We start from the raw sequence: 20519 nt of genomic DNA on the forward strand, positions 1-20519 counted from the left end.
CACCAGATCAGCATTTGTCTCTTTGTGCCAGGGCAATGACACTTTTAATCCATCCCCACTACACCCTTTATTCCACCTTTGTTTTTTTTAGCAGACAGAATTAGATTTAGCCACGCAAGGCGAATTCTGCACTCTACGTTTGAAAATACAGACGACCGCGTTTTGTCCTATTCTGGAATGGGGAGAGACACTTGTACAGTTGCAGAACAACACGGACTTCGACTGAAGTTCACGTTCTCGTCAGGTGCATATAAAACTATTAAAAGTGTGTCACTGGCTTCTGTTTGGTTTGATTCCTTTTGCAAATGTTTGCATTCTGCTCTGCGTGAGCTCCTCAGGCGCGCGCGCGCGTCTGCGTGTGTGTGGGTGTGTGTGTGCGCGCGCTCTCTCTATATATATAGGGACCTTACCTGAACAAACGGAATGTAAACAGCAAAACGTGTCAGTCCTTTCTGTGAAGCCAGCTTCGCCTTTGTAAATCGTTCCCCTTCTTTTATTTGATATATCTTATTCATATTTTTCGTATATATTATTTGATTTTTCTATTGTGTTTATTACGTTCAGGAGCGCGCACACTGAACCACATCATACACATTTTTTAGTGATCGCGTGCGCGCGGGCGTGCATGAGAAGACTTTTTTCCCCACGAAGGCCATGGTATGTGTGTGTATGTTTGAATGTGTGTGTAGGCTTACTGCTTATCTAACTGAAGTACTTTGGTGGCAATTTTTTTACGTTCGAACTTAAGCTGAGCAGTTTTGAAAAAAAGAAAAAAAGTGCACCGGCGTCTGTAGCCCTGAAAGATTCAGGATGATGAAACTGCATGGTGACAACAAAGTTGTGAAAACCGGTTTACAAGCACACACTCTTTACTTTACGTCTCTGTTTGTCTGTCCTTGTCGCTTTCTCTCTCTGTATCTGTCTGAATGAAAAAGTGAAACCATAATTACGTTTTTTGTGTGTTTTGTTGTTGTTGTTGTTTGTCTTTATGTCTGGTGTCTGTCTTCAGCTATCTCTGTAGGCTGTCTCTGTCTCTCTTTTGCTTTCTCTCTCTGTCTCTCTTGTTTGCTCGATCTCTGTCTGTCTGTCTGTCTCTGTTCCCTCGGGGTCTTTCGTGTTATCACCAGATATTATTGTTCGGAGGAGCTGATGATGTTTGGAATGAATTGAGCAGTTTGCACACACACCCGTGAGCACTAAGGAAGGGCCTTTGCTGAATAGATCATTCGCATTAATCTCTCAAGGCGTTTTCAAAACAATTTTTCTGAAAGATTATCATTAAAGATAAAACAATAAAAAAGAAAAAAAATGATATGAGTGGGGAGTGGGCAGACGTATCAGCTGTGCGCGCATGATTGTGTGTTCTCGCGCACGCAGCGATATAAAAATATGAACCACCTGAGTGTTTTTAGTGTAGAACTCGATTGTATAATTTCAGTGCCACGTTTATGCACAACGAAATCGATCACTGCAGTAACCATTAATAGCCAAAGTTCACTCAGTTCGAACTTTTTTGATTGTTCATTTCAAATGCATAGACGCAACAAGCACGACAACAGCGCTCTAAATTGATAAACTGTGTGTTATCGCGTGACTCTTTTTCTAAGTTTGGAAAATCAAACTCCTCTGGTCATTCTGATGAAACGATAAACCGAGGTCCCGTGTGCAGCACGCACTTGGCGCTCTGAAAAAGAACCCATGGCAACGAGAGTGTTGTCCTCTGGCAAAATTCTGTAGAAAGAAATTAATCCACTCGGATAGGTACAAAAATACATATACATGCACTCAATGCCTGGCTAAAAAGTGCGTTGGGTTATGCTGCTCGTCAGGCATCTGCCCAGCAGATATGGTGTAGTGTATATGGATTTGTTCGAACGCGGTGACGCCTCGATCGATCCTTGATCCTTGACTGAGAAATCGAAACTGAAACTATCGAGTGACTGTGATTCAGACTAGCACAGAAGGCCTGGGAACGTGTAATTAAAAAGGCCAAGCAGACAATAAACTGGTATTAGAGGTGACAAAGGAGGGAGGAAAAGGCACCAGTTGTACATTTGCCAGATTTGAACCATTCGCAATATGTTGTGTGTATTGAAAGAAGATAACGTGACAGCCTCATACTAGTCACAGAGTGGATTGATGTTTTGTACTGCTTCCGTTTGCTTTGTGCTGAATGTTTCATATAATATGTAACCTGCAGAATGTCAGAAAAGAAAAAGAAAAGGAAAAAAAAAGAAGAAAAAAAATCTTCATTTTTCCTGATTCAGTCTTAAAAAACCGTAAATTTTGCATTAATAATAATAATAATAAAAAAAAGTTTCATTTTTTCATTCCGTTCGCTGGTAGTTACCCCCAATTTTATTAACACGACACAGCCGATAAAAACTGAGGACAGGCAACTTTGGGTGTTTTGGGGGTCACGCCGATAGGTCGTTAAACTTCGGGTGAGCGTCAGTCACGCCCGCCATGCGCTTATTGGACCGTGTCCGGTATCGATAAACATCGATGGACGACTGGCCTGCATGGATAGACTCTGTTTTGTCAGTTGTTGGACGATACAAGAAAACAGTGCAGGCGTGGCTTCGTTCACCAACATTATTGTTTCTCACCGTCGTCTGTCGCGCAAATCTATGAGGTCTCTGTGTGTGTGTGTGTGTGTGTGTGTGTGAAATGGCAAAAAACCCCGCTTTGCTGTTCGCCATCAGTCATCGTGTGTTGGCAGCTTTAGTGATAACATCGTTGAATTGTCTCACTTGTATCAGGATGTTGGTGAGTTTGTTTGGCTTTTCTTGCTGATGTGGTTGTGTGCATCTCTCTGTGTGTGTGTGTGTGTGTGTGTGTGTGTGTGTGTGTGCACGTGCGCACATGTGTAGTAGATTGATAGAAAGTCAATTTTCGTGCATAATCTGTCTACGCACGCGCATGCTTTAGTCCAACCATAACTCTCGTGATTGACTCTATGTGTGTGAACTCTTTTCTTCAGAATCCTGAACTCCCCCACCACCCCCTCCTTAATTCCCTCTTCTACTCAACCCCCTTATCTCTTCCCCCCCCCCCGGGGCACTCCATGCTGAGTACTTCCTTTGCTTATTATCTCTCAGATCAGTTCCTCAGATCAGTTCCTCAGTTTCTCTCTCTATCTCTCTCTTTCTGTCTCTCTCTCTCGGTACTGTATATATGCAATTTTATCTCACTCTGCTTCCACCCACACTCCAAACACACACACACACACACAACCAAAACAACAACAACAACAACAAAACCCCAAACAAACCCAACAACAACCAACAACACAACACACACTCACACTGAAAAACACACACACCTTTCCGCACTTCATTCGTTCAGCTCTCATATTCAGTGGTGTTCCGTGGTGTTGCATTACCAGTAAACTTGAGTCAGTGCAGGACAGACCTACGTACGGTACGTGGAAGTATGAGGGTAAAGAATGGAAGGAAACCGCACACTAAGTGACACGTACACAGCCTTTCTGGGTGTGTGACAGACATCACTTGAGTCGCCGGCGGACCGGTTTGCTTTTAAGCTGTACAGTGTGTACGATGTCGCAAGCTCCACTGGTCTTTTTGTTCACCTCCATTTCTTTCTTTCTTTCCTTTTTTTTTTCTGTGGTTAGCAGTACTCATACTGTGGAATACCGGGTACCCCCTCCCCCCCCCCTTTTTTTTTTGTTGATGTTATTGTTCGTTCGTTCTTTAGTTTAACGTCTTTTCATTGTAAGTGATATTAGACGAGGGTAGGAAAAAAATCGAGTGGGTGGAGGGTGGTGGTGGTGGGGGGATTACTGTGTACGCATGCGAGTAAGTGAAATGTTTCCTTTCTGACGAGCCCTCCCCACTCCTACCTCTCTCTTCTTCAGTATCCCCCCCGCCCCCACACACACATTGTCTGATCTCTCTCTGTCTCGCTCTCGCTCTGTGTGTGTGTGTGTGTGTGTGTGTGTGTGTGTGTTATGCAGATTAAAAAAAAAAAAATTATAGTTTAGACAGACAATTAATGGCGATCAGCTTGCAACAATAAATATTTGATCAGCAATATCTCCCGTTCTTATCGCATAAATAGCGTATAAAATGACCATGTCAAGGTGAGTGTCAGTGCGCGGCGCGCGCGCAGGGGAAACTGATTCGGTGGCCGTTGAATTTTGCGTGCACTTCAGTGCTTCAGTGATGGTACAGTGTCATATTTTTCGTTCGCCGTTTTTCTTTGATGCTAAATATCATTATGTCGTGGCAGTGTGTCAACGGCACAACAGATTAACTGAGAAACTTAGTGGAGGTTGACTGGCCCGTTGGCATGCAGCTGTTCCATTGGAAACCAACAGGCTTCGCCCATGCTGTGATTTATGACAATCCTGCACGTTTTGTGATGGATATGTGTGCATCTCTCTCTCTCTCTCTCCGCCCTTCTCCCTCTCTCTCCCCCTTTCTCTCTTCCTCTCCCTCTCTCCCCCCTCTCTCTCTCCCTCTCTCTCTCTCTCCCCTCTCTCTCTCTCTCTCTCTCTGTGTGTGTGTGTGTGTGAATAGAATCGATGCATTTCATGTTGAAGCATTTGGGATCGGCTTCTTTCTTCTTTTGATTTTTTTTTAAAACTGTCCTTCTGTCCGCCTGTCTGTCTGTCTGTCTCTCTGTCTATCCGCCTGTGTATCTGTTTGTCTGTCTGTCTGTCAGTAAATGGATTTTAAGAGTCAGGGGCAGAAATGAACAGGCGAAAAGACGGGACTTGAGTGGGTGTTTGTGTGTCAGTAGTAGGGTGGGATTGTGGAGATTAGGAAAAAAAAAGAAAAAGAAAAAAAAAGTAATTGATTGTTGGCCGACTTTCTCAACCCATCACGCCCTTATCCCCCTATCTCTCTGTCTTTGCGCGGCAGTGCGTGTGGGCGAGCACGTGTGTGTGTGTGTGTGTGTGTGTGAGTGAGTGAGTGCATGCGATTGCGTAGGTGTGTGTACGTGTGTGTGTGTGTGCGCGCGCGTCTGCGTGTGTGTGTATGTGTGGGATGTTTGAGTGCATACGATTGCGTACGCGCGCGCGCGTGCGTGTGTGTGTGTGTGTGTGTGTGTGTGTGTGTGTGTGTGTACGCGCGCGTGTGTGGGAGTGTACACACTGAGCCAAGTGGTACAGGGTGAAATGAGCCCCCCCCCGCCCCCCCTCATCTCTACCCGCCCCACTGAGCCAAGTGGTACAGGGCGAAATGATCCACCCCCCCCTCCCACTGAGGCAAGTGGTACAGGGCGAAATGACCCCCCCCCCCCCCCTCCCACTGAGCCAAGTGGTACAGGGCGAAATGATCCCCCCCCCACCTCCCACTGATCAAGTGGTACAGGGCGAAATGACCCCCCCTCCCACTGAGCCAAGTGGTACAGGGCGAAATGACCCCCCCTCCCACTGAGCCAAGTGGTACAGGGCGAAATGACCCCCCCCCCTCCCACTGAGCCAAGTGGTACAGGGCGAAATGACCCCCCCCCCTCCCACTGAGCCAAGTGGTACAGGGCGAAATGACCCCCCCTCCCACTGAGCCAAGTGGTACAGGGCGAAATGACCCCCCCTCCCACTGAGCCAAGTGGTACAGGGCGAAATGACCCCCCCCCTCCCCACTGATCAAGTGGTACAGGGCGAAATGACCCCCCCCCCTCCCCACTGATCAAGTGGTACAGGGCGAAATGACTCCCCCCCTCCCCACTGAGCCAAGTGGTACAGGGCGAAATGACCCCCCCCCCTCCCCACTGATCAAGTGGTACAGGGCGAAATGACTCCCCCCCTCCCCACTGATCCAAGTGGTACAGGGCGAAATGACTCCCTCCCTCCCCACTGAGCCAAGTGGTACAGGGCGAAATGACCCCCCACTCCCCACTGAGCCAAGTGGTACAGGGCGGAATGACTCCCCCCCTCCCCAATGTCCACCCCCCACTAAGCCAAGTGATGATGATGGAGTCTCCCGTCGGGCCGACGGATGAGTAGGCAGGCAGGCTTATCTGTCGATGTGTGTCCTCATATGGGAGAAGAGGCCGATTCTGGATGCACAGCACTTTCCACGGGTGTTGCAAGGGAAAACGTCTACAGAAGTTAAGCCCTGCTTCCTTCACTCACCCTAGTGGCCAGCGTTCTCTTGTTTTCAAACGTCTTTATGCCACTAGAGCATAGCATCTGCCAGTGAGAGCGGTCAAGGGCATCAGTTTTCCAGGAAGTGATGTCTACGTCACAGGCTTTGAGGTTTGTCTTCAAAGTGTTCTTGAAGCGCTTGCAGGGTCTTCCAAGGTACAGGGCGAAATGACCCTCATCTCCACCCCCCACTGAGCCAAGTGGTATAGGGCGAAATGACACCCCTCACCCCCGTCCCCCACGCACACACTGAGCCAAGCTAAAAAGGGCGAAATGACCCCAAACCCACTCACACTTTCTGAGCCAAGTGGTATAGGGCGAAATGACCCCGTCCCCCACGCACACACTGAGCCAAGCTAAAAAGGGCGAAATGACCCCAAACCCACTCACACTTACTGAGCCAAGTGGTACAGGGCGAAATGACAACACCCCCCTCCCCCCGTCCACCACGCACACACTGAGCCAAGCTGAAAAGGGCGAAATGACCCCAAACCCACTCACACTTACTGAGCCAGGTGGTACAGGGCGAAATGACAACCCCCCCCCCACCCCCCCCACACACACACCCACTGAGTCAAGTGGTACTGGGCAAAATGACACCCCCACCCCCCTACACACGCACACCGTGCCGAATAGTACAGGGCGAAATGCCCCCCGCCCCCTCCTCCCTCTCTCTCTCCCTCAACCCCTACAGAGCCAAATGGTACAGGGCAAAATGACCGGGGGTGGGGTTGGGGTTAGCTTCACCGCACTGTGCGTTCACTCAGTCCGTGGAGAGAGAGGAAAAAAATCGGTATATGCACCTGTATGATGTTGTAAACCTGATGAGTGAATCACGGTGTTTGGGGGATCATGGTGAAGAGGGGGGGGGGGGGGGATTTACACGGCACTGTGCGTTCACCAGTCCGTGGAGAAAGAGAGAGAGAGAGAGGTCTGAATGGTTTATTGTTTAGGTCTTTTAGGGGTAAGGGAGGGGGTGGGGGAACTTCCTTGTTCACATCCATCATGAAGAACAACGTCAATATATGAAAAGCAAACGAAGGTAGAGAGAGAGAGAGAGAGAGAGAGAGAGAGAGAGAGAGAGATCGTAGGTATAATTATGCACCTGTGTGGAAGTGAACATAGAAGGGGGGGGGGGGGGGCGACCAGCTGTCACAAGCTGTCGTCAGTGTACAAACTGTTCCCTCACTGAGGCCTGCTGCTGCCGCTACTGCTGCTGCTGCTGTTGCTACTGCTGCTGCTGCTGCTGCTGGTGATGATGCTGGTGGCTGCCTCTGAAGCCTACCCGTTATTTATGCACGGCCAGACATCTCTGTAGTGATTAATCACCCCCTCCCTCCCAGCCCCCTCATGCTCCCCCACCCCGCAGCCTGGCATCCTGTAACTGATTGGGAGGAGGGGTAGAATCAGAATCAGTTTTAATGTCAGTTAAGGCCTGCTGCCGCCACTGCTGCTGCTGTTGATGATGCTGGTGATGACAGTGAGTGAGTGTGGAGTGGTACAGGATTCGTATGTCGTGTATAAGTGTCTTTCCTGGTTTGGTTGACGAGGGTGAGTGTTTTTTTTTCAGCCCACCGTGCGCAACTTGTGCCTGTTTCAGTATTCAGAACGCGAGCGTGGTTGGATCACTGCGCTTGCTCGTAACACACGCCAACACGTCAGTTGAACACACACACACACACACACACACAGACACGCACGCACGCACGCAATCACGGGCGCGCGCGCGGGTGCACAGACTACACACACTGCGCGCGCGCACACACACACGGAAGCATACAGAGACATAAAAGGACGCACATGCACATGCAACCCTAAATTCTTCCTTTCCAGCCCCTCAATTATTATTATTATTATTGTTGTTGTTGTTGTTGTTGTTGTTGTTATCAGTTTAAATGAAAAATACAACAAAGAATCTCTCCCAACACCTCTCCTTCTGTCACACGTAGTGTTTTCCTGTTTCTCTGCTTTTGTGTGTATGCTTGTCTGCCTGTCCGCTCTCGCTATTTCCCTTTCTGCCCCCTCTCTTTCTCCCTCTATTTCCCCCTCTCTTCCTCCCCCGCTCTCTCCCTCCCCCGCTCTCTCCCTCCCCCGCTCTCTCCCTCTCCCTCCCTCTCAACCCCCCTCTCTCTCCGTAACGTCCCTCTCCCTCCCTCTCTCCCTTCCTCCCCCTACCTCTCCCCCTCCCCTCTCTCTCCTTCACCCTCTCCCTCTTCCTTCCCACCCCTCTTTCTCTCCTTCCCCCTCTCTCTCTTTCTTCATTTCTCCATCTCCCCCCATATAACGAGTTTTGTAAGCGTTTCGAACGGTGAACAGTATGATTGTTCTGTTTAGGGCATGCACCAAATAAAACGCACTCAGCTGCACGATGGGCACGGCCATTATTTCACAGTTTCATGGCTTTTTCGTGACGAACATAAAGTCATCTTCTCTCTTTTCATGCGCGCGTGTGTGTGTGTGTGTGTATGTTGTCCAGAATGTAAGAAGACAGCTTTGTTTCAGGCCAATCAAACAGAAACACTGGGTCTTCAGCGTTTTCGAGAGTCCTTTTCCGTTAAGGTGAATAAACGGAACAATATTGCTCTCTCTCTCTCTTTCTCTCTGGCACGCGCGCGCGCGCGCGCGCGCACACACACACACACACACACACACACACACACACACACACACACACACACACACACAAGCAATAAGCAAATAAATCAGTACGTAAACAATGAAATAAATATTACAAAGAAACATTACGACAGCCTGTGATGTTTTTTTTTTTCTTGTTCTTCTGGTCATGATGAAGGTTATCAATTATTATTATTAATATTATTATTATTATTATTCATCGAGTCATTCGGATGAGACGATAAACCGAGATCATGTGTTCAGCATGCGCATAGCGCACGCAGAAGAACCTACGGCAACGAAAGGGTTGTCCATGGCAAACTCGTATTGATAGTGAAACTAATATACTTGCAGACATGAAAAAAAAGAAGTTTTTTTTAATTAAAAAGGGTGGCGCTGCACTGTGGCAAAGCGCTGTCCCTGGATAGAGCAGCCGGAATATGACACAGTGAAATCTGTTGTGATTAAAAAAGTATACCTGATACAATGCAATTATTAATTATTATTATATTATTATTATTGTTGTTGTTGTTGTTATCATTAGTAGTAGTAGTAGTATTGGTAGTAGTATTGTCATTATTATCAGTATTCGTATCATCATCATGATGATTATTACCATTATACCTACTACTATGTTGTTTTTGTTGTTGCTGCTGCTGTTGCTGTTGCTACAGTGTAGCGAAAGACTGACGAACTAAGCCAAGCAGTGAGTTACGACAGGTAGAAGACCAGCGTGGGAAAAAACAAAACAACAAAAACAGCGCTTGGTTGAACTACACGACATAACAAGGACCCCCCCATTTATTCTCATGTTCGGTGAAAACGGCAGCCACCAGCACGCAGTTCCTTCAGCCCAGGCGTAAAATTCTCTTTGACAGATCCCCCACCCCATTTGTTTTGCCCTGTGCTAGTTGACGTTGTGCCATTTGACTTGTTTTCGCCCTAAAAAGCCAGTGATGTCACCCACACAGTCTGTCACGTCGAAGAGCTTCAAAGAACATGACGGGTGCGCTAACTGACGTCCATTCTGGGAGGTCTGTGGATATGTGTGTATGGATTCCAGGCAGCGTGGTGGTTTGAGTCCTCTAGGGACTTAAAAAAAAAAGTTTATCTATTTATTTATTTATTCATCTATTTATTCATCCATTCACTCATTCATTCATTCATGCGTTTCTATCGCAGAAATAGCGTTTAAAATGACTTAAAATGTGAGCTGAGTAATATGTCGCACGTGGAACAGTTTTTAAGAAGACAGCAAATCAAAACGTGTTTGGCAAAAGCAAAGGGTTGACATATAATCACAATGTTTCTGGCGAAAAGGAAAGGGTTGACATATAACCATAATGTTTTTTTGGCAAAAAGGAAAGGGTTGATATGTAACTTAAGTGTTTTGGAGGAAAGTGTCGATATATTTATAATTGATGTTTTGGGGGAGAGGGTCGATATATGACCTTAATGTTTTGGAGCAGAGGGTCGATATAATTTATATAAACTTCATGTTTTGGGGGAGAGATCGATAACCTTACTGGAAGGAGATGGTCGATATATAATCTTAGTATTTTTTGGGGAAAGGGACCTTAATGTTTTGGGAGAGAGGGTTGATATATATAAACTTCATTTTTAGGTAGGAGAAGGTCGATATATATGACTGTTTTGGGGGAGAGGGTCGATATGTATAACCTAACATTTTTTGGCAGGAGAGGGTCGATATATAACATCAGTGTCTTGTGGGAGATGGTCGATATATAACAATGTCTTTGGGGAGAGGGGCGATATATGACAGTGTATTGGGGGAGATGGGCGATATATGACAATGACTTGGGGGGAGGGTAGATATGTAACAATGTCTTGGGGGAGAGGGGCGATATATGACAATGTATTGGGGGAGAGGGGCGATATATGACAATGTTTTGGGGGAGAGGGGCGATATATGACAATGTTTTGAGGGAGAGGGGCGATATATGACAATGTATTGGGGGAGAGGGGCGATATATGACAATGTATTGGGGGATAGGGGCGATATATAACACTTCTGAGGGAAAGGGTCGATATATAACAATGTCTTGGGGGAGAGGGGCGATATATGACAATGTTTTGGGGGAGAGGGCGATATATAACACTGTTTTGAGGGAGAGGGGCGATTTATAACAATGTTTTGGGGGAGAGGGGCGATATATGACAATGGTTTGAGGGAGCGGGCGATATATGACAATGTATTGGGGGATAGGGGCGATATATGACAATGTATTGGGGGATAGGGGCGATATATGACAATGTTTTGGGGGAGAAGGTCGATATATTACCCTACTGTTTTAGGCAGGAGATGATCAATATCGATATTATAATCGTGGTGTTTGGGGGGAAAGGGTCTGTATATGACTTCGATGTTTTGGGGTAGGGGGTCGATATATGTAACCTGAATGGTTTTCAGGAGAGAGTCGTTATATAACCATACTGTCTTTGGCAAGAGCGGGAAAGGGTCGATGTGTAATGTCAACGTTTTTAGCAAGAGGAGAGGGTCGATGCATGACTTTAGTGCTTTTAGCAAGAGGAGTGGGTCGACATATAACGTTAGTGTTTTTAGCAAGAGGAGAAGGTCGATACATAACGTTAGTGGTTTTAACAACAGGAGAGGGTCGAAAAATAACATTTGTGTTTTTAGCAAGAGGAGAGGGTCGATGTATAACGTTAGTGTTTTTAGCAAGAGGAGAGGGTCGATGTATAACGTTAGTGTTTTTAGCAAGAGGAGAGGGTCGATATATAACGTTAGTGAGTTTTTGTTTGTTTGTTTGTTTGTTTTTTTAGCAAGAGAGGAGGGTCCATATATGACTGGTTGTGGGAGCAGAATTAAGTAATCATTAGGTCGGATACTCTATCCATGGTCAGCCGTGACCGAAGGAGGCCTACTACAACTGTTCATAATCTGTGACAGCAGAAGCGATGTACACACCAGGAAAAAAACAACAACAACACACGTCCCACGTACTCACTCACGCACGTGTGGAGATATTTATTCCGCTGTCTCTGAAACCGTTTCAATAACACAAATTAAGTCCTCGGAACAGTGTGAAATGTGTAGCTTTATAGTCAGAAAAAACAACAACACAACCCCCCCCGTCCCCCCCCCCAACCAAAACAAAACAAAACAAAAACAAACAACCCACCTTTGCTGTTGACACAAATTCAATGCAAGTCCGGAAAACAGGCCCGCCACGTAAGCAAACACCGCATTCCAAAGAACATGTTTTATTTTATTTTATTTTATTTTTTTTTATTTTTACAGGTGCGGACAATTAATCGTCTGACGTAGCCACAAACTGGGAGTAGTTCGTGTCATCCTCACCTTCCCCAACACACAGACACACAGACACAGACACACACACACACACACACACACACGGAGAAGCTCACGCACGCACGCACGCTCTCTCTCTCTGTGTCTCCCTCCCTACCTCTCTTTGGGCCTTGTGTTGATATATTGTTGATTTGGGAAACAAATGAACATGACAGTATTAGCATTTATAGCTGTGTGTAAAATACATTGAAGTCATGCATGAAACTGCCCGTGGAAATTCGTAGTATGGTGATCCTCTGAACCGTGCATCGTGTGGTGGCCAAAGCACGTACACCATTCAACCGCACCAGTTACGGCAGCGTGCATGGGCGAGGGTGTTTATGTTTCCCCGGGTCTGTTTTACCCCAGGTCTAAGTTCCCCTCAAGTCTGTGTTCCCCCAGGTCTATGTTCCCCCCAGGTCTGTGTTCCCCCAGGTCAGTGTTTCCCCAGGTCTAAGTTCCCCTCAAGCCTGTGTTCCCCCAGGTCTATGTTCCCCCCAGGTCTGTGCCCCACCAGGTCTGTGTTCCCCCAGTTCCCCCCAGGTCTGTGTTCCCCCAGGTCTATGTTCCCACCAGGTCTTTGTTCCCTCCAGGTCTGTGTCCCACAGGTCTGTGTCCCCCCCAGGTCTGTGTTACCCTCAGGTCTATGTTCCCATCAGGTCTGTGTTCCCCAGGTCTGTGTTCCCCCCAGGTCTGTGTTCCCCCAGGTCTATGTTCCCCCCAGGTCTGTGTTCCCCCAGGTCTATGTTCCCATCAGGTCTGTGTTCCCCAGGTCTATGTTCCCCCCAGGTCTGTGTTCCCTCAGGTCTATGTTCCCATCAGGTCTGTGTTCCCCCAGGTCTATGTTTCCCCCAGGTCTAAGTTCCCCTCAAGTCTGTGTTCCCCAGGTCTGTGTTCCTCCCAGGTCTGTGTTCCCACAAGGTCTATATTCCCCCAGGCCTGTTGAATGTTTAATCAAGTATAAACGTTTGGGTACTGGTCAGTAGTGGTCAGTGGTCAGCAACAGTCAGTGGTCTTCAGTGGTCAGTGGTAGTCAGTAGTCAGCGGGGGTCAGTGGTCGGCAGTAGTCAGTGATCAGTGGTGGTCTGTGATGGTCAGGACATCACAGTAACGCGCAAACGTTCTGAAACAACGCAATCTGAAGATTTTCGCGTAGCGGTCAGTAGTGGTTAGCAATGGTCAGCAGTGGCAAGAAATGCTCAGGAATGGCCAACAGTTGTCAATAGTGGTCAGCTAATGGCCAAAGACGTCCCAATAATGCAGAATCGTCATAAAGTGATGCAAGTTGAATTCTGATAGAGTACAACAGTGGAATGTAGTGGTCAAGCATCTGCTAAGACATAATAATGGGCAGCTGTAGCAAAATAACGCAGTCTGAGCACTTTTGGGTCGTGGTCAGCAGTGGTCGTAGACCTGGGGGTTGTATATAGACCTGGAGGAACATAGACATAGGGAAATTTAGACATGGGGAACATAGACCGGGGGGAACTTTGACCTGGCTGAAAGAAAATTTGGGGGAACACAGACCTGGGGGATCATTGAGCTGACCCCGTGCATGGCAAAAGCAGGGGGAAAGGTCCTAATTAGGGACGTGGGAAACAGTGGCAGGGGTGGGAGGCAGGTATAATAACACTGAAAAAGCAACAGCTGTCAATTTAGTTTGAAACCCACGGATTTTTTATATGTTCTTATTTTTCATTTTTTTTCTTTATGCTCACGCCCACACCCTCGATCTCCCTCACTGCTCCCCTCCACCTTCCACCCCCCTTTCCACCGGCCTTTCGATTTTGCTTTCCTTCCACCGCAGTTTTTATTATTTTATTTTATTTTATTTTACCCTTCTACCTCCCTTACCCGTTGTACGCGGCATCCACTCGATCAGTCACACTGTTAACACAAACAGCAGCTTCTCACCGTGTTTTTGCTTGCTGTCTCCTCCCTCTCACCAGTGCTGTTCTCACATCCAGGGGCAGGCACAAGTCATTATATAATTAACGTGAACACTTGGCGATCCTGAACAGTGAGGATTTATTTGTTTTACATGTAAGCGGCAACAAACACAGCTAGTGCGGTCTAGTCTCACCGGCTGAAATGATAGTGTGTACTGTGTGAACTTGGTGGGGCAGAGATCTGATTAATGCCCTTCGTTTTACTGTGGTGTTTTTCATTTTACTATACTTTTTTTTCTTGGGGGGAGGGGGGGGGGGGGGGGGAGTTGAGTGGTGGTGGTGGTGATTTTGTGTGTGTGTGTGTGTGTGTGTGTGTGAGGGTTCTTTTTATTTATTTTGTTTTTTGTTTTTAACCCAGGTCAGATTGAGGATGAGAAAGAAGCTTTTCGCAGATGTCTGTATGTTATTGTTTACTTTATCGATCTGGTCTGACAAGTGGGTCATATTTTAGATTGAGGCATAGGTGGACTTTCGTGTTGATCGTTGTAGAAACGGCTGGAGTGTTGTCGTTTTGAGTGGAATGACTCAAGTGATGTATTTAAAATTAATCAAAGCAAATGTGCACAAGGTAATGTGATTGTTTTGTTCAAACATAATAGAAAGTGCAACGCACATAGTTGTTGCTTTTCTTCTGTTTGAAAGTCACGGCAACCAAATATTAAGTAAGAAATAAAACTTTTTAATATTTTGGGTGGAAAAGCAGCTTAGTATGATTTTTAAAAAAGGTTTTATTTCTTACTTAATATTTGGTTGGGTTGTGCAAGTGTTTTCGTTATACAGCATGTGATTAGTTTGTCAGTCTGTTTCTTTTGTTTTCTAGGCCCTTATATTTGCAGTTGAATTGAGAAACTAGAAGTATTGATATTGTGTTGTTCATATATGTGTATAAAGATTTTTTTTTTTTTTTGAGGGGTGTGGGGTGGGGTGAGTGTGGGGGGTGGGATTAGAGGGGATGTGGGGGTGGGGGTGATTTATATTTGCATTTTTCCTAAGTGTGTATTTGAGATTGTTGATTTTTTCTGGGTATTAGTGTTAACCATATTTGGATGGATTGTCTATATTTCATCCTTGTGGTGCAGTTGTATTTCTCCTTTTTTGGTAGTTTTCTTTCTTTCTTTCTTTCTTTCTACTTCAGTTATAGCTTTGAGTCTGTAGGTGCCCGTTGTTGACATAGCAGCATATCATATTGCTATTGCTATCCTTTCTCCTCATCTCTCCCTATGCCTCTGTCTGTTTCTTTGTTTCTGTCTATCAGTCTGAGTCTGTCTGTCTGTCTGAGTGCTTGTCTCTGTGTCTCTCATTCTCTCTCTGTTTCTATGTCTGTGTCTTTGTGTCTGTCTCTGTATCTAGTATCTGTCTCTATCTCTCTACCTCTCCCTCTTTGTCTCCGTCCATGTCTCTGTCTCTCTGTCTTTGTCTTTCTGTCTCTGTCTGTCTGTCTCTTTCTGTCTGTCTGTCTCTGCCCGTCTCTCTCTCTTTGTCTGTCTCTGTCTCTGTGTCTCTCCCTCTCTTTCTGATCTCTATCTGTGACTGTTCTATCGGTCTGTCTTTCTGTTTCTGTCTCAGTCTTTGCCTGTTTGTGTCGCTCCAGTTCTGTTTGTGTGGTGTATGCATGTGACCATACTCTCTCTCTCTCTCTCACACACACACGTGTGTGTGTGTGTGTGTGTGTGTAAATTGAAAAGACTGTAAGAAACAGTCGTGCAAGATGTCAGTATTCAATGCCTGCAGGCCAGAATGAGATAACATCTCTGACTTTGAAGTCGGTTCACAATTGTGAGTGGAACGCATGAAGTGGATCTTAGCAATTATAATTCACATGAAGGAGTATCTGAATTAAAACCAAACTAAATTGTTTCCCCATGTTATTTCACTGGAGAATTTTGCCTTATGAAACACTGTTGATTTAAAAACTGAAATAATTCAAACGACAAAATTTAGTTATGAATGAAGATAAGAAATGTTCTGTTTGTCACCAGTTTGGTAAGTAATTGAATAAAGATACAGGAACACACAGGTACAGTCATGCATGTACACAGACATCAAAATGAATGCTGACAGACACTACTACAGACAAAAGCTGAGCGATGTTGAATCCTTTTGCCCATTTTTATGGTGTGGAGGGTACAGCAGCTGCGTGTGTGTATCTGTCTCCTTTTCGGATTTCTGCTTCAGCGCAAACAACACACACACACACACACACACACACACACACACACACACATATATATATATATACTTATGTGTGTGTATGCAGAAATCAACAGCATAGAATCTGCTTGTTTATCTTAAGCTGAGCATTTAATCTATGTGTAGATTTGAACACATAGAACTACACCAGAAAATAGGTAGTGTTCTGGGATGTGTGAGTGCATGAATGTGTGTGTGTGTGTGTGTGTGTGTGTGTGTGTGTGTGTGTGTGTGCCCAGCTGAACAAGAGAAAGAGTGATCTGCATGCACACATACACATACACATACACACGCACACACACACGCGCACACATGCACGTGCACACACACACACACACACACACACACACACACACACACACTCACTACACCACATGACACCCCTAACCCCCTCTTTCAACAACAACAGCAACAACAACAACAACAAAAAAAAAAACAAGAACAAAAACAAAAATCAAACAGTAAACTATTAGCAAACAACAAACAACAACGAAAAGGTGCTGACATTAAAACCCCATGCAGTGCTCTATGTATCAGCTGTACCATCTGTGATGTTACAGGTGATGAACAATGTGACAGGAGACCAACCTACATCACCTCACCCCTCAGAAAAACAACAAAAACAAAAAACAATAAACAATAAATAGCAACAGCAGCAATAAACAACAACAGCAACAAAGCTGTGATGTTTCAGGTGACGATTGTGACAGGCAAACCCATACCGCCTCACCCCCACCCCCACCCCTTAAAAACAACAGAGAAACAAATAACAAACAACAGCAACAAACAACAACAAAGCTGTGATGTTTAGGGTGACGATTGTGACAGGCAAACCCATACCGCCTCACCCCCACCCCCACCCCCACCCCTTAAAAACAACAGAGAAACAAATAACAAACAACAGCAACAAACAACAACAAAGCTGTGATGTTTCGGGTGACGATTGTGACAGGCAAACCCATACCGCCTCACCCCCACCCCCCACCCCTTAAAAACAACAGAGAAACAAATAACAAACAACAGCAACAAACAACAACAAAGCTGTGATGTTTCAGGTGACGATTGTGACAGGCAAACCCATACCGCCTCACCCCCACCCCTTAAAAACAACAGAGAAACAAATAACAAACAACAGCAACAAACAACAACAAAGCTGTGATGTTTCAGGTGACGATTGTGACAGGCAAACCCATACCGCCTCACCCCCACCCCCCACCCCTTAAAAACAACAGAGAAACAAATAACAAACAGCAGCAACAAACAACAACGAATCTGTGATGTTCCAGTTGATGAACAGTGTGACAGACCAACCCACATCGCCTCACCACCCATCCCCTTGAACCCCCCCGGAAAAACAAACAACAAACAACACCAACAATGTGATGTTTCAGGTGATGAGCAGTGTGACAGGAGACCAACCCACACCTCCTCCCCCCGTCCCCCAGCACCCCCAACCCTCCCCCGAAAAAACAAACAAACCCAAAACAAAAGAAAAACAACAAACTAAAAGGTACAACAACAACAGCAGTAATCAACAACAACAGCAGCAAGTAACAAATAACAACAACAAATCTTTTGATGTTTCAGGGGATGCACAGTGGGGACAGCAGACCAACCATCCCACACCGACACAGACACACACACACACAGAGAACAGGATGAGCTGAGCGACACAGTGTGCTGATGAAACAGACAGGCTGTAGTGTGAATCACTGACTGACTGCACTGGGGCGACAGACAACCAGCTGGCTGACTCTGCCCTGCCCTGCTCTGCCCTGCCCTGCCCACCACCCACCCCATTCTCCTGCTCACCTCTCTTCCCCCCCACCCCCCATCCCCCATCTCCACCCACCCAACCACCAACTACTGACTGCCAGGGTGAGAATTGTATGACAATTACCTGTGATTCTTCTCTTGTTTGGTATCTGTTTTGTTGTTGCTGTTGTTGTTGTTGTTGAGCTGTACAGCTGACCAAACTTCTTGTAGCATGGACTATTTTATTTATTTTATTATTTTTTTCACTCATATTTATTCCCATGAACGTTTTGGTAGTTTGTCAACTATTGCTGGCCTGCCAGTAAAGAAATTGTTGTTTATTTATTTATTTTGTTTATTTATTTATTCATTTACATATTCATGTATTTGTTTGTTTCCTTCATAAGTGAGAGTTGCCCTTTGCAAGAAGTGGATCCGAGCGGGCTAGTCACCATGGACCTGTTGGACCTTTTTACAATGTAAATGTGTGTATTGATGAGATTTGATGAACAGAGGTAAACATGGCAGTGAAGAAAAGATCAGGCAGAGGACCTGTCAGCATGGACCTGTTGGACCTTTTTACATATGTAAATGTATGCATTGATGTGTTCTGATGAACAGAGGTAGGTGTGGCAGTGAAGAAAAGATCAGACAGAGGACCTGTCAGCATGGACCTGTTGGACCATTTTTCCATATGTAAATGTATGCATTGATGTGATTTGATGAACAGAGGTAGGTGCGGCAGTGAAGAAAAGTTCAGACAGAGGACCTGTCAGCATGGACATATTGGACCATTTTACATATGTTAATGTATGCATTGATGTGATTTGATGAACAGAGGTAGACATGGCAGTGAAGAAAAGATCAGACAGAGGACCTGTCAGCATGGACCTGTTGGACAATTTTTACATATGTAAATGTATGCATTGATATGTTCTGATGAACAGAGGTAGGCGTGGCAGTGAAGAAGAGCAGTGGATCCAGACAGAGGACCTGTCACCATGGACCTGTTGGACCTGCACAGCCTGACCCCAGAGGAAAGGAACATCATCATGGCCGTGCTCCGTCGTGACGAGGAGCTGAGACGTCGCCAGGACAACCGCATCAGGTTGGCTGGCTGGCTGAATGCGGCTGCCTTCTCTTTTTTGTTTTCTATTAACTCATTTTACCCCATGGCTACATGTCTGCTACAGCTCCCCAGGACCAGCACTGCCTACATGTAGACCACTGCAGTGAAAAGTAGGGTTGTTCACTAAAATGGCGAAAATGAATGGAGAATTGTTTATTGAATCAATCAAACAAAGCTTCATTTTCATGCTTCTGGAATCCAGCTGTACCAAGCAAGAATAAATGAAATCAGAATAGTGTGTACTGGTATGAGAATACTCCTACCAGGTCCACAGGGGACTACCTGGAGTAGAATGAGTTAACTGAAAAAAAAAAAAATTCATTTATTTATTTCACACCGTCACCTCTGAGACGTTACCAGGACAACCGCATTATTTGGGCTGGCTGTTTGCGTGCGGCTGCCTTCTCTTTTTTTTCCATTAATATAAAATTTATTATTTTATTCTTCTTATACCATCACTGTACTTATCTGCATACAAATATTTTAAAGAGGTTACTGAATTAATGGGTTTTTTCTGAAATAACACGTCATGTCATCTTGTCTTGTGTAGAAAAAATACTGGCGAATGCTGGATTTGATCCCTTGTGTTCAGATTCTCTCGCTTCCTAGGTGGACATGTTACCACTTGGCCAACGCCCAACTTTATTTGTTTATGAGGTTAAATGGTCTGTCGGAAATGGTGACAATGAAAGAAATTATCTGGAAGGGGAGGAAGTTCGAATGCACACTGTTTTGTGTTAGCAGAGTTCTTGTAACACATGTGTAACACGAGCGCCGCCACGGACATGGCACACACATACATGTGCGTATATGCACACACGTGCAGACGCGCTAACCCCCACTCTTGCTGGCATACATGCACACATGCTGTCTCAGAAATTTAGAGTCCACTAATAGTTGTGCCCCTTTCCTTGATTGTTTCTGCATGGTCGAATGCATGGATGGAAAAAGAAAGGTTTCAGCAGTGCTGGTGCATAAATGATAAAAATGTTTGGAATCAAATTAATTGCATCAGAGCAGTGGTGTGACGTAGGGCTCAAAGTGTTAATGACTGTGGTTTCTGCCTCATGGAGCAAAACCTGACAGTGGTCCAGTGGTTTGATTTTGTTTGCTTTCTTTCTTTCTCTCTCTCTTTCTTTCTTTTTCTCTGTCTTTCTTTCTTTTTGTCTTTCTGTCTTTCTCTCTTTGTATCTAGGTATCTGTGTTTGATCATAATCTCATCAGATATCTATATGCTTTCTTTCTTTCTTTCTTTTTATTCATTCAGGTTTGTTCGAACAAAAAACACACACAAAAATTGCAATAATGCATTTAAAAGAAATACAAAATTTCAGCCTATAGACATTTTTTAAAGGGTGAATGACATAATGATTTTTTTTATTCAGTAGAAATAACCTTTCATGATGTTCATTTGACTACAAGTAAATGAGC

At 45.4% G+C, this 20519-nt stretch overlaps 1 protein-coding gene across 1 annotated transcript in view; it reads left to right on the forward strand.

Moving 5' to 3' along the window:
- LOC143282778 (uncharacterized) overlaps window positions 1-20519 on the forward strand; it is a 175959-nt gene that overhangs the window by 6774 nt on the left and 148666 nt on the right. The window contains exons 2-3 of the mRNA XM_076588543.1: window positions 17792-18082; window positions 18907-19067. Of these exons, the coding sequence (XP_076444658.1) occupies window positions 18961-19067 (107 nt within the window). The 5' untranslated portion in view covers window positions 17792-18082; window positions 18907-18960. The remainder of the gene's footprint in view (window positions 1-17791; window positions 18083-18906; window positions 19068-20519) is intronic.

This window comes from Babylonia areolata, chromosome 6 (assembly GCF_041734735.1).
Source record: "Babylonia areolata isolate BAREFJ2019XMU chromosome 6, ASM4173473v1, whole genome shotgun sequence".
NCBI classification, from domain to species: domain Eukaryota; kingdom Metazoa; phylum Mollusca; class Gastropoda; order Neogastropoda; family Buccinidae; genus Babylonia; species Babylonia areolata.